Source organism: Carassius carassius, chromosome 8, assembly GCF_963082965.1.
Source record: "Carassius carassius chromosome 8, fCarCar2.1, whole genome shotgun sequence".
NCBI lineage: Eukaryota > Metazoa > Chordata > Actinopteri > Cypriniformes > Cyprinidae > Carassius > Carassius carassius.
The window spans coordinates 19503598-19518113 of record NC_081762.1 but is presented as its reverse complement, the minus strand read 5'-3'; the positions used below and the strand labels follow the sequence as shown (position 1 = coordinate 19518113).

Below are 14516 nucleotides of genomic sequence, written 5' to 3'. Positions count from 1 at the left end.
GAGAGAGAGAGAGAGAAAGAGAGAGAGAGAGAGAGAGAGAGAGAGAGAGAGAGCAAAATATCACAACAAACCGTATCGTTATCATCCCCTTTGTTTCTCATACAATCTAATTTCTTCCAATCTGTATGGAGTTTATACCATAAACCTGTGCACATTTATGTCCAAATGGCTGTTGTATCAGGCTCCGCCCACCGCTAGAGAAAGCCCCGCCCGCTCTGCACCTGGGTTTCCCGCCGAAGCTCGCCGACTAGAGGCAAAGGACCACAGCTTCTCCACACAGTCGGGCAAGCGTTATTGGCTCTTCGGAAGAAACCGTTTTCTACACTACTTCGCTGTTCTCCAGATATTTCTGACTCTTGTCGCACACTAGGATCGAACGTTTTTGTGTATTTCATGTTTATGTATTCGGACAGTTAAAGGAGAACGGCGCATTAAATGCGTTTAGTTCGACACACACACAGCATCATCCTCTCGCCAGGTCGAGCTTCTGCACACCGGAGCGTCTCTAGAGCTGTGTGCACTGGAGTTTGACGGACACATTTTCTGCTTCATCTTGGAAGTATACGTTTAAGACTGAGAAACATCACTAATATATCAACCGAAGTCGAGGACAGGAAATTATTTTTTCTTTCACGACGCCGTTACGCATGGTGGGAATTTCTACCTCTTTTCAGTGTAAGTCGCCTCAGTTACTGGCTTTATCTCTATTTTCCCGTCACCTCACACGAATACTTACCCGTCTGTACACCTTAGCCACTTTTGATAAATTTATTACGGTGCTTTATTTTACATTTGGGTAAATGACAAACACTTCATTATTTTTCTGTCCTATGATTCAGTTATTTGTCTGTTATATTTTCGGATTGCCCACATTGCTCAGTGTAATTCTCAACGTAAGGCGAGTAGCCTATCACCTACAATACATAATAATACATAAAAATTTAATTTTTTTAGACGTTACCCATATGATTTTAAATGGCCACTTACATTTCTGAAATGGTTTGCTGCCATAGATTTTAACAAAATTAACGTCGTACGTATTTACCTCTATTTGTAAACAAAGAAAAACATCGCTCATAGAATCTTTCTTTCGTGTTACGGTCATTAATGGATTTTATGGCGTATCTCATATCATCTTTATCGCTTTGAAATATTTTTATCGGGTTTCCCCTGTAACTAAATCAAAATATTGTGTAAGAGAGTGTATAGCCTAATTCTCGTTGTAAATTGCAATACTTATATAGGCTAACTATAATGTTATATATTTTTATAAGAAGATGGATTTGTTTTGTCTCTCATCTCACGTGCTCCTTAAATTCTTTATCTTATATTCTATAGTTCTGCAAACCAAACACAAAACTTAGGTCTTGATGTACGAATTTAAATGCCGTTTCTAGATTTGTTTAGAATTCGTAATTTTTTTTTCCAAATATATAATATACTTATTAAATATATTATATTCAATGAGAATAATATAACAAACATTTAACTTATTTCTACATTAATTCATCGTAACATTCATACTAATATATGAAGTAGCCTAAACCATTAACCACCAACATTAACTGGCGATCAGCATGTCATCTGTTGGCCGAATGTGATATCACCTCCGTCTATAAACACATTAACGGTCTCTAATAAGCTTGAATTGTTGTTGGCCAGTCTGCGAGCTTCTCACGCGTTGCAAATTTGATCAAATCAAATGTTTGATTGCAAGCACAGGTAAACATCTGGTGTGAGACAGGATGAAAATTGTGACAGCATGATGCATTTAAAAGGTGCTTTATAAAATGTTAATAAATAACGTTTTAGAGGACGCGTTTGACAACTGGGATATGACAGTGGATTAAAAAGCTATATTTAATTGTGACAGAACAATCAGTCACACTCGTGACATCACAATTTAGAGTAGTTTTTTTTTTGACAACAGATATATATACTTTAAGAAGATCCATGACAACTGTGGATTAAGATGCATCTGAGAAGTGTGATTTCACAAAGGTGTGTTTAACAATTGTGATATCAAATTTGATGAACTGATCTGTTGACAACATTGACAAAATGAGTCTGCCAATTGTGATATCACAGTTGATTGAGAAGCTGTATTGACAACTGTGACTTCACAATGGATTGAAAAGATGTGCTTATCAATTTTGACTTAGCCAGCTTTTTAAAAAGCTGCTCCTGCCACAGTTGTCAAGCTCATCTTCTCAATCCATCATGATGTGAATAGTCTGCTCTCAGCGCTTAAATCCTCTCTTGACTGAAGAGTTGAGCCTTTAAAGTTTAAAGGTTGGATGGGTAAAAGTTGAAAATTAAAGGGTAGAATTTTATTTTCCTTGCCCTCTGTGGCAGCCCGTGTGTATTTAAGGCAGAAAAAACCCAAAGGGATTTTGAAGAACTGCTGTTCCCTCGACAAATTTTGTTTGTTCTCACAGCTTGTGTTGCTCATGTCAAATTTATGCTTTTTATTTTTGCATTTAACTATCAGTCAGAGTTGTTTTGTAATCTTGAGCATTCTCATCTTAAAGTAGATTTACATTTTATTTTCCAAAAGAGGTTTATTTTACTTTTATAGTCATGCAGTTCAGGTTTTTAAAGATATGTTATTCCCTTATATTTTTGTGATTCTGAAAATAGAGGCAGCAATAACTGCTGTAACTATGACACTCTCCACTGTGAATTGGTCATCACCTCATTAAGGTCTTTGCTCACTGCTCCTGTCAACACGAGATTCGAACTGGAGACCATTGGACAGTGCAGGTAGTGAGTGTACATTGATTAAAGGCAAACAGTGTATAGTAGCTGGAGGTGAGGGTTCGGTGGGTGATAAGCACTGTGTGTGTGTGTGTTTGGAGCCAGCATTAGCAGGCAGCAACATCCTCTGGCTGAGGCCATCTGCACAGCCACCAGTCTGCCTGCCTCACACCTGTTCCCCTCTCCTTCACTCCCACTGGCCTCACACAGGTCAAACGCATGAAACCAGACTCTGCCACAGCATAATGAAGAGATGACTCGACTGTCCACACCAACACACACGCACAACTGTGTGTGAGATAGAGATATGGAAATACTCATCCATTATTTTTATGTATGTCCGAGAGATATTTACTCATATTGGTTTACGCTTGTATGTAAATGTTATACATATTTTCTTTAAGGATGATCTATAAATATACACCGTGCATCACTAGAAATTAATTAACCAGTCAGTGTGAATCTTTTTTAGTTTTTTTGTCACATTCATGAAAGACGAGCATTGCGTGTTCCACCACTGATAAATGTGCTTCTCATTTACCTTAAACGCAGAGCAGCGTAAAAACATTTGTAGTTAAGTGCTTAATGTGTATTTTAAATGATGAACAGCAGATGTTCTGGCCGAAAGCCAAGCGTGTTATCATTGCAGTAACTCATTTCATTAGTGATGTCATTAACCCCATACATAAACTGGCAGACATTCTCACCAGACACTTGTACAAATATGCAGCATGTCTCGTTGCTTCACAATTTCTCTTTCATGCATGTTTAAATCAAAAAAATGCTCTTTGAGCATAAGGATACAGAAACACATGCAGTACATTTTGCAGCGAGCAACCGGTATGTGTGCAAAAAGGTCTAAGCTGACAGACCATATAATTTCTCTGGATGAATAAAAATTGTAATAACAAAAGGGAAGAAAAACGAGCGAGTTCAGTTACGCGACATAAGCCAAGTGCATTATATGCAGTCTTAATGTTTCAGCTCTTAAGGGAAACATTCCCAAAATGCATTAGCGTTATTTCACTCGCTTCTCTTTCTTTTGAGCTATATCATGTATGAGACTCTTTATATTCATTGAGGGCTACTGTTGGACTTGCTGACACACTCAATCTGTGGCTGTAAATAAGCGACCTGAGATGTTGGGCTTTGTTAGAGGGGAGAAAGGACCCTTATTTGCGAGGGCTGTAGATTTGACTCGACGTGAGTCTCTATGGAGGGCAGGCCATGAATGATTGAGGCGGCCCTCAGCTCCCAGAATCCGTACTTCGGATCGATAGGGGGCATAATGGCTACAAATTTTTCAACGAGGGGAATTTAGCGTGTGGTTATTGGATTTCATAAAGCATGAAAGTATAATGTGGGAGAAGAGGATGAGTGGTCTTTATTGTATCGTAGGGCTGGAGAGTACAATATAATGAGGCAATATAAAGTCAAAGGGGGATGTGTAAGAATTTACAAGGGGCTTTTTTAGCTGATACAGTTTGTACAAAACAAACTTAGGTATTACATTTTTGTATATTTATTTTATTTTATTATTATTTATTTATTATATTGATTGAGTTTAACAATAAAGAGTGGAGAATTTAAAATAGAGAATTTTATTTCAATATAAAATATTTAAAGTCAGATATTTCTGATCAGGTCAAAACTAATTCTTGAAATTCATGAATATTGATATTGTAAACTTAATAATCCATTTCTGATGGCTTAAAAGAACAGAAGGATTTTAACTTGAAAATGTTTTTTTTTTTAACCAGAGCCATCATTGTGGTCCAGACTGGGGTTAACTAAACAAACCGCTGCTCCAGCTGACAGGTGTCCAGGCCGCCCAGCCTTGCTCACTATCTGTCTTCCTTTCTCTCTGTCTCTTTCACTGTCTCTCTCTGTTAATCCAAAATTCACTTGCCAATTAACTTCTCTTTCTCTCCCTTCCTCTCTTATTCCAACACGTCGTCTTATTCACTCACATCCATCAGCCGCACTCACATGCAGTCACGCGCATGCTAAACTACCGCTCTGTCTTCTGTCTCTGTCTCTGTCTCTCTCTCTCTCTCTCCCCCTCTGTTTATTTTCCTGCCTCCATCTGGACCAGGCTGATATTGTAATCGCCCTAATGCACATTGCCTTCCCCTTAGACACACACACAATGTGCCATCCTGACAAGCCCCTTTATATTTCAGATAAGCCGAGGATGTGTGTTTAATGAATACAAAGCCGCGGTGTGTCGCCGTGCACTCTGCCAGAAGGTAATCTTATTGAATAGGTGCTTTTCAGCGATGCAGAAGATGATAGCGGCGCAGGAGTGAAGATGTAACCTGTTATCTTGCGCCTCCTCTATTTTCCCGTCACAGAATTTACATTTAAAGATTAGCTGTAAAAGGGTAAAAAATTCAGGGTGGTGAAGGTGTCAGGAGGAGTGTGTATATGTTGGGGGGGTGGGGGTCCAGGGGAGCGTGACTTTAGCAGGAAGGAGTGAAGAAGACAAAAAAACACACAGGGTCTGTCATACAGTCTGTATCTGGCCTGTGTTTCAGCTCGCGGCATCGCTATCTCGCTCCAGACCGAGTCTCTGCTCTGTGGGAACAGAGATTAGCACATTGTTATCTGTAATTGAGTTTTGTCTGTGGATTCAGGGGCTGCTTTTGCCAAGGAGAAGGTGAGAATGGCACATGACCAACATTACGCTTTGGCATATCAGTGTAAAGGCATGATTGATGGAGAATATGGACTGTGTAATGGCTTCATTAGGGTTTACTTCTTTTTATGAGGTAACAATTGCTAAGGGATGGACTCAGCTCTGGCAGGAAGTCTATAAAGCTTCTCCATAAAAAAGGGTGACAAACTGCCAAAAAGATGTCAGAAACATCCTTTCAGTGACATTTATCCTAGCTTATAGCTAGGGGTGGGCAGTATGACCGGATCTTATATTTGTTCATTTCATATCGAGTTATTTCGCTGGATTTAAAAAAAAAAAAAACCTTTATATATTAAATAACCATGTAATAATGCCTGGAATAATTAATAATGTGTATAATAATTAATAAAGTGCCCACCAGAAAAAAAAAAGTTTTCATTTGATTGATTACAGTGTACCTTTAATTAATTTGATTATTTTTTCTTGATGTAAACTGAAAGATATGATTCATAGTAATGCACCAAATGATTTTCTTACTGAAGCATAGAAACCAAGCATATTTTGGGCCAAAAATCTTGAAAATAAAGTTTTAATAATTACATTTGGGTAATTGAATTCTTTATGTTTTAAGGTGATAAATTAAACCAGTTGTAGTAAAGTTTTTTGGCAAAGAACCGTCTCAATATTTCAGACAACAAATTTTACATATTGATTATCTACCATTATTTTTGGTTATGGTGAAGTGCTTCCACATTGTTGACATGTTTACCTATTGTAGCTTATTTACATTGTGTGCATGAAAAAGACACTGACACAGTCAAAATATGTCATCAAAAAATTGCTTATTCAACGGTTTTGGTCAATGATTTTGTCAGGAAATTAATAATGGTTCTTGGAATCGGTGCAGAAATAGACTCACATTAAATGACACTTGAGATAAACAAAGGATTCGAAACAGAGGAAACGTTCTGGACTTTTGTAAAGCAAAATGCATTATACCTGAAATGCATCCAAATTAATCTGAATCAAATTGAAATTTGAATCGAATCAAATCTTATTGAATTGGGAAATCTGTATCGATAACCAGCCCTGCTTCCAGCTATCACTGTACTCTCAGTTTACATGGAGCACAAATGCATTAAGCACTACCTTTTTATGTAATTTATGGCATCAGAGTGGGAATCTGTCGGCCGTATCTGTTCAGTCACTAATGTTTGATTCATGGGCCGCTCACGCCCATTAATTTTGATTTATGGATTCTGATATGTATTTATGAAAAGGGCACCCACTCGATTGCAGCCATTGTGGCCCAGTAAAGAGGAGTGTAATTAAGATTTGTTTTGAGCCTAGAGGCTCAACTCCTTCAAGAGCTATGGATCAATAGGCAGAGACAGTAGACCCCTTGTGTGTTCACTACACATATTGACACGCTCAGTCAATTAGAGCTCCCGAGAAAGCAGAGAGCAAGCAAGCAGAAAGACGGCGAGAACAAGACGGATCGGTAAAATTGTACTCACTGCTCGACGGTCTGAATAAATGAAAAATAAGGTAGTATGCAATTGTGTAACGCAGTGATTTTCCAAAGCTCACAATGCCATATGGTGTGCATTCATTATAATGTCTATAGATTCTTACACCGCTAGAGAAAATAACACCTGGTATTCAATAGCTTCAGTATACAGACTTTTTCGAAAATAATTTGTGTGTGTGTGTTTTCTTGTCTCTTGATTAGTCCAAATTGTATTGAGGCTATAGTTTGGGCTTTCCTGTTGTTGGCAGTTAGTGTCACAGACACTGTGGTGGGACAATAGCTCTGTGGTGTAGCACACTAGAAGATTGTGTTGTAGTTGAATGATCAGCAGGTGCCTTCGAGATAAATGCTCCGTGTCAATTATTTCTAGAAGAGGTGATTCATAAAAGGGAGCTGAAGTGTAGAAGTAGAGGAAGACAGAGCGTGGGGGAGCAGGTAAAGAGGAGCATGCGCCCGGGTGGATGAACCTCTTCGTTTTCAATGCGGCTTTGCATAAAAGAGTCATTTTGTTAAACGTCCATTGCATCTAAGCTTTTGTTAGCCATGAATGGAGGGGGCACCCCTGGCGCATTAAAAGTGTTTGTAGCTGCAGAACGAATGGAGAATTGCGCTGAATTACTTGACATTATCTCCCCATGTTACCATCATCACTATTGGAAAGACTAATAGAGCCGTTTTAACACAAAAGTCAAAATATAACAATATATGAAACATCATAAAACAAGACGATAATGCATTGATTACTCAAGCGCTTATTTAAACATAATGCTCTGAATTTCGGCAGCTAAGGAAGTACCGCTGGACATTTCCTGACAAACGCGGTTCCTCTGATAAGACTCTCATATGCAGACTTCGTAGAAACCGTGAAAAGGGAATGAACCTTGTCTCAGATCCTGTTTATGGCTGTATGGATGTGAGCATGTTTTTTTTAACAGCTGGGAAGGAATTCATCCTGCCAGGAGCCATTCCTGGTCACTCAGGACTTCCGCCATTAGCAGCATGGCTCCACCGCACGCACATGACCACAGAATGAACCCACAGATGGGCAGTGGCCTCGGCTGCCGCAGACCTTCGACATGCCAGTCAGGTTTCAGACCCCTCCAAAAGAACATACTGAAGAAGATCAACAAAGCAGATCAAGTCCAGCAAAGTGATGTAGCACTCATGGTTATTACGTGACTTGTGTGTGGTATTGTGGAGTGGATCTTTTTGGATCAATAGGGTCTGAGTTGAGGGGGTCGGGAGAGAAGGGCATTGATCCGTACCACTTTAATTTGGGTATAATTAACCTTTATGTGAGTGGCTCAGCCTCTAAGGACCTGAGATTCTGCCTGCAAAAACAATTTGGAGACATTTGTATTAAGGATGCTCCAATATGAAATACTCTTGACGATTATTTTCATGTTATGGCTGATATTAGAATTCTCTATTATTATGTGTAAATAAATTGAAAGAAATGCACTAAAAACTAAAATCAATCATTTTAAACGCTGCATCACAACATTGTAATGTTTAGTACAAGAAACTAATATCCCTTTTAAGACTTGCTTAAGATTACATTTAACAGTCTAAATTATTACTGTTTTAAAGATTAACTTGTTACTGACTGATGTGGATAAATAAATAAATAAAAAAAGTCTAATGCATTGCATTGTTTTTGGATTTGGGTTTCTGGATATTCCTGGTTTTAATGTGATTCATCCGTGCATATTTTCTGCCGACATCACCACGGCCATGTTGGCTGTTGGATCATTTTAACCATTAGAAGCAATTTAGGCATTGTTTGAGTCCCACCCAAATTAGTTTTTGCAGTTTTTGGTTGGGAAATTTTATGATGCATATGTCATTTTATGTTGACTTTAAGACTTAATTGCATGAGTTTGCATAAGTCCCAAAGAAATGGGATCTTTGGTGATTTTCAGTTTGGCAGAAAAGTTTCTGAACAATGTATCCAAGCATATATAAGGCTACATATGGATTGGAATGGCATTATGTGGTATTTCACTTCACTGTGGTCTCTCTCTGATTTATTCCTTTCAAAATACACTTCAGTGCCAGTGTTTTAAATAGTTGCATGTTGCGGCGAGTGGCGCAGCTATGGCAAAATTGAGACCCCTCTCCCAATGGGAAGGGGTCTCATGGAGCAATAATATGGCAGTGCATATAAATCCATCTTGCCTTATAAGGTCAGAAATGTTTTAAGTTGTTTCAGGACAGTTGTGTGTGCCAGTAATTGTTCCCCCATCTGTCTTAATGTGTCTTTATCAACATCTGGTTTTGTAAGCTTCAGTAATACTTCAGTAACAAGTATCATGTGTCAAGGGTTCCCAGTCCTGCTAGCACGATTAGCCTAGCCTTGACTACTGCTCCGAATGCAGCGCCACATATGCTTGCCATTACTCCATACCATTCACAAAATGTAATAACTTTTTAGGGGAAAGATGTGTGCATGTGCCTGTTTTTCTTCTTCTCTTCACTTTTTCCATAACTGTAAAGAATTATTTTGGTCTGGTTTTAATGTTCCCCCGGTGACTGGACAAATGACTGGCTCACAGGACATTCGGGGCTGCATGAGTGAAACGTGAATGGTTCATCCCTTCAAGCACAGCCCTGTCTGCACCTCCCCGTGTACCTTACCAACACAGAAAGCGAGAAAGACATCTTCCAGCCGTCTTGTTTGGAGCATGAAAGGAGATGTGTCTGTAATGAACCCATCCCGTGCTCTGAGGCTCTGGGCTCAGGAACATGCGCACACTTTGGCAGTGATGCAAAGATATGATCTTAATCTGCTATTTCCTCTTTGGCAGTATTAAATTGTCCACATAATAATTCACAGCTGCACTGGAATCAAATATAATGGTGCAGCTGCAATTTTATGTTTGCGAATTTTAACTGTTCTTTCTTTCTGTCTCACCGTCACCCTCCAGCCCCGCCTCCTCCCGGCACCATATGGGAGATGCTGCTACAGTCAAATGAAGGGGGTTTGTGCTTTGGATGTGGTATGTGAGTCATGTGCAGCTGAAGCACCTTGATGGTTAGATTGTGTTGCAGTTGCGCACGGTGTAGCGTGTGCTCTCAATAGAGGGATTAGAAGTTTGTCATGGTTTCATTCACCCTGAGACACTTGATTCCAAACATTTCCGTCCTCCGGAGACCTAATCGCATCTAAAATTTGCATTGGCCAGGTCACGGTCTGACTGCTCACCCTTTTATAGCTACTTAAATCTACCCCTGCGGTATTTTTGTTGCGATGTGCAAACCTGCATATTTTTTAATCAAGTAGTCAGGGAGCTATTAGTCTGAATGAATAGTTGAGTAATCAGTTTATTAGACGTAGTCCACACAAAAATAAAAATTCAGTCATTGTTCTCTCTTCTGACTGCCGTTATCAGTCTCTCTCAATTCATTTCTTTTTATTGAAAGTCATGAAAACACTATCATTAAGTTTTTCTTTTGCTATTTGAGCAAATGGTAATGCAAAACATAATATATTAACCCAACTATAATGACTTCCTCTGCTGAGAAACCCGGAAATGTGATTGTAGCATGTTATATAGCATATATTATAGCATTTATTCATATTTTGAATTAGTTTTTATTTTAATATTACATTTTTTATATAATTTTTAGTTTAAGTTTTAGTAATTTCATGTATTTAGGACATATTAGGAAATAGCATACTAAAAATAAAAGTACCACTGCTAAAACAACAAACAACAAAAGAAAAAAAATAGACTTCAAGATCGACTGGTCAGCATTTAGGCAACTAATCAACCATTGTGATCCATCCTATTTTTAATACGGTATCCAGAGTGATCCTGGGGTTATTCGCCACCATCATCATGAACAGTAAGGAAGACAGCACCCGTCACTGACAAGGGGGTCCTTTTGGACTCAGCCTCCCCAAGCACTTATTGCCAAAGAGATGATTTGTCATGCACGGCCTTAGGCTATTGCTTTTAATGACAGCGTAAATGGAAAAGTCGGTGGCTGATTAGAGAGCGTGCATGCACAGCATGCTTATTCAGATCTCACTTTTGGCTCCCGTCTGGTGCTCCCTGTCACTCCGCACCAAACATGACTCTTAAAAGGCCCCTTGCATCAGCTGAGCGCTGGAGGCGCCTGTATCTGTGTGTGTGTGTGCACAAGATGGATTAATGCTATAAACAGAGGGTTGGATTTATCTGCAATTGGCACCACGTTTTTCTCTACGCAGGATTTGATGCCCGAAGAGGAGGAGAGAGAAGAGAATGCCTTTATTCAAAACAACTGTTTGTGAGTAATTAACATATGAAAGGAAGCTTACAGTCTGGCAAATCCCTGCACTTGTTTTCAATTATTTATCCACATTCTGGGAGGGGGGCGGAGGTGGGTGTCTATCGCGGAGGGAGGGTGGAGGGTTATTCAGAACCATGAAAAGAAAAGTGATTTTGTGAGAGGGCCTCTGGGAATTTGCTATCAGACATGATGAGATGAAAATGGAGTAAAGCCAAAGAGTGGATTATGGGTAACGCAGAGGGTCGATGATGAGCGGACAGTGAAATGGAATGAGAACGGACTAGAATTCCAGATCAGCGTGATTATTGGATATACCTCGGCTCATGCCTGCCGTCTCCCCGAGGCACTGATCTCACGTAAACGGATGGGAAAGACAAGGCCACAACTGACCTCAGGGTGAGCTGTTCATAGGGCACGAGAAACGACAGATAAAGATAGAAGGACTGGATGGAATAAAGTTTTCACAGGCTTTTGTCAGGGTGGGGCCTTCCCTTATTCACCGATGCCACAGGCTGGAGATTGATGGACAGGGCTACAGGCCAGGACAGTATCAGCACCGAGCAGAACTAGTCAGAGGAAACCGGAGGGAGCAGAAGATCATGCAACCCTGTTAGAGACAAGAGAGAGAGAGAAGGAAGATTGAGAGTGGAGCGCAGAACGATTGAACAGACGTATAGTCGCTGTGCCAGATGCCACAAAATATAGAAGCAAGAAGAAGTGAGGGAGGAGAAGGAGGAATGAAAAAGGAGGAGATGGTCTGAACAACGGCACATTCAGAAGCATCATATAGTATCATGTTTTAATGTGCAGATTTGAATCACGCTTGCAAGCTGTGCTTGTTCGCCCATAATCACTAGCTTTATTTATGATGGGCTCTGGAATAATGTTAAAATCAGATTGCCTCGTTTATGGATAATGCAGGCTGTTATGTTATACGTTTTACAGGGCAACATAACTTTGCAGATTCATGTCTTTTTCATTAGGGTAGTGGTGCAAACCAACGCAAAGTATTTCAGTAGAACTGAACATTTGTGGTAGAAGGGTTGCATTTGTAGTAGAAGCGTGTAGCTGAAGGCTATAGAGGGTTCAATTAACTCCCGCTGTCCTCATTCTCGCAGATCTCACTCGCTCAAAGACGTCTGCCTCTGTTCATGCCATTCATTTCAGTCTCTGACTTTGGAGTGCCTGACAGTGCCATTGATCTGCTCTCTGCATCTTGATCTCTGGAGTGTGTGCAAAGGGATTGTGTTTTGCTGTTGTTGTTTTCTAAAACCCTTTTAATAGCACGTAGTGTTGTGTTGAAGTGGAATCGTATTTGTTACTGCACACATATTCCACGTGTCTGTTTACTGCCCTACAATTAAGGATTTTTGGCTGCACTGCGCTCAAAATTTACTTAGAGTCTTGAAATTATTTGCCAGTTGTCTTTATTTTTTTTTTTACAAAAAAAGTTAAATTTAACTATAAATAAATGTAAATACAATCAGACGGTTAAAAACGCATCTCTTCCATTGTAGTTTGACCCTATAACTCTACCTCTACCATCTGTTTTATTTTTATTTTTTTATTTAAAAAAAACACTTGACCCTCTTAGACTTGCACTCTTCTATTCTATTCTGTTTTCTTTTAAAAGAAAAAAAGACCCTCCAACACTAACATTTTCTATTTTTTTCTATTCTATCTACTTGTTTTCTTTTTTTTATTTATTTGATATATATTTTGTTATATATAAAAACCTTTCTACGTGTATTGCATTAGGATAACCGAGACTTGTCACAGCACTTACATATTATCATTCTCTTCTTGGTTTTGATTGCTTCCTCATTTTTAAGTCGCTTTGGATAAAATCATCTGCTAAATGACTAAATGTAAGTGTAATTAAAAATAAAAATTATTTAATTATTTTTAAATATATATATTTTTATTTCTTATCACCATTTAATCACAGCCTAAAGCTTGCAATGGCAATTACCTTTAATAGTTTTAGTTAAAGTAATTAGTGTTATAGCATCTAAAGTGATATTGATATTCTTATTATCATAATAAATATATTTTAATCACAGACATGCACAAAATTAGTCATTATTTTTATGTGGTATTTTTTTTACATTAATAATAGTATTTGTAAAGTTGGAAAAGTCAGAAAACCACTTTCCCTTTTTAAATTTTTTTTTTATTTCCTTTGTCATATGGTGAAGCTGTTGTGCCCCTGGCTTTCCTCAGCTAATGGACGAATGTAAACTCTTTGAATTGAGCACAACGGTTGTGTAGTCCCCTGTCCTCTCCCACCTCAGTCTTCATGCCATCTGTGGGTTTGATTTAGTGGCTAAGAGGCTTTCTGAGCAATGGACAAGTGATGTTAATAGCACACATATGCCAGAGGACTGTTTTAGTTTTATGGCTCTGACATGAGACTGTTTTGATTTGAGCGAGGCCGACCATAACTCATCCACTGCTGCACCGGTCAACATATATTTTATTAACAGCAATGAGTTTCTCATTTTATTTCCTCTGCATCTGTTTCTAATTTTCTTTATATGTATCTTTCTAGAAGTGGCGATAACTTTATTTGGCATGTAGTACACACACAAAAGCGCCTCTATAGGTTGACAGGCTGCTCACCTCACAACATATCTGCAGTGCCCGTTGTCATGGCGACTGCAGCGTGCTGCTGGCAGTACTCTGTGGTCAGGGGTGTGCTGAAGTAGAGCAGTACTGACCAGAGGGATGCTCGGGTCTGCCTGGGACACCCGGGGTCAGCGTGCCACAGTCCGTCCTCACCTCACAGGGGCTAGTGAATATTTCATGAGGATGCTGGAAGTGTTTTATCCTAATCTGTGAGTATAGAGTGTGGACATTTGTGAAATCCATGCCTCAGCTCCTCCTCGGGGGACTGTGTATTGTTTAGAAGAAATAAGTAAGTGGATTTCCTGTATTCTCATGCCTGTGAACAGAGATGTGTGCCACATTTCTGTGATAAAATGGAGTAAAACACTATTATTGGTAACTGAAAGCATTTTAAAAATAATCCAAAATATTTAAAGAAAATAATGAAAAAGTAATAAAATTGAAGTCTCCATTGACTTTTATTGTATAGGAAGAAACAGCTGAAATATTAATTTAAATATCTTCTTTTGTGCTATCCAGAATAAAGAAAGACATACAGGTTTGAAACAACATGAGGGTGTAAAAATTATGATTTTGGGTGAACTATTATCATACAAGGGAGCTGGAGCATTTGTGAATTTATGAATGACAGGCATTCGATTTCTGTGGAAATCTGTGGAACTTTCTTTCATTAATTTGCCTGCT

General features: G+C 39.0%; 1 protein-coding gene across 3 annotated transcripts in view; it reads left to right on the top strand.

Annotated features, from left to right (window-relative positions):
- The first annotated feature begins 247 nt into the window (after positions 1–247).
- Positions 248–14516, top strand: part of LOC132145468 (protein CBFA2T1) — a 56460-nt gene continuing 42191 nt past the window's right edge. For all 3 annotated transcript variants that reach the window (XM_059556530.1, XM_059556529.1, XM_059556528.1), the window contains exon 1: positions 248–675. In XM_059556530.1, the coding sequence (XP_059412513.1) occupies positions 648–675 (28 nt within the window). In that variant the 5' untranslated portion in view covers positions 248–647. The remainder of the gene's footprint in view (positions 676–14516) is intronic.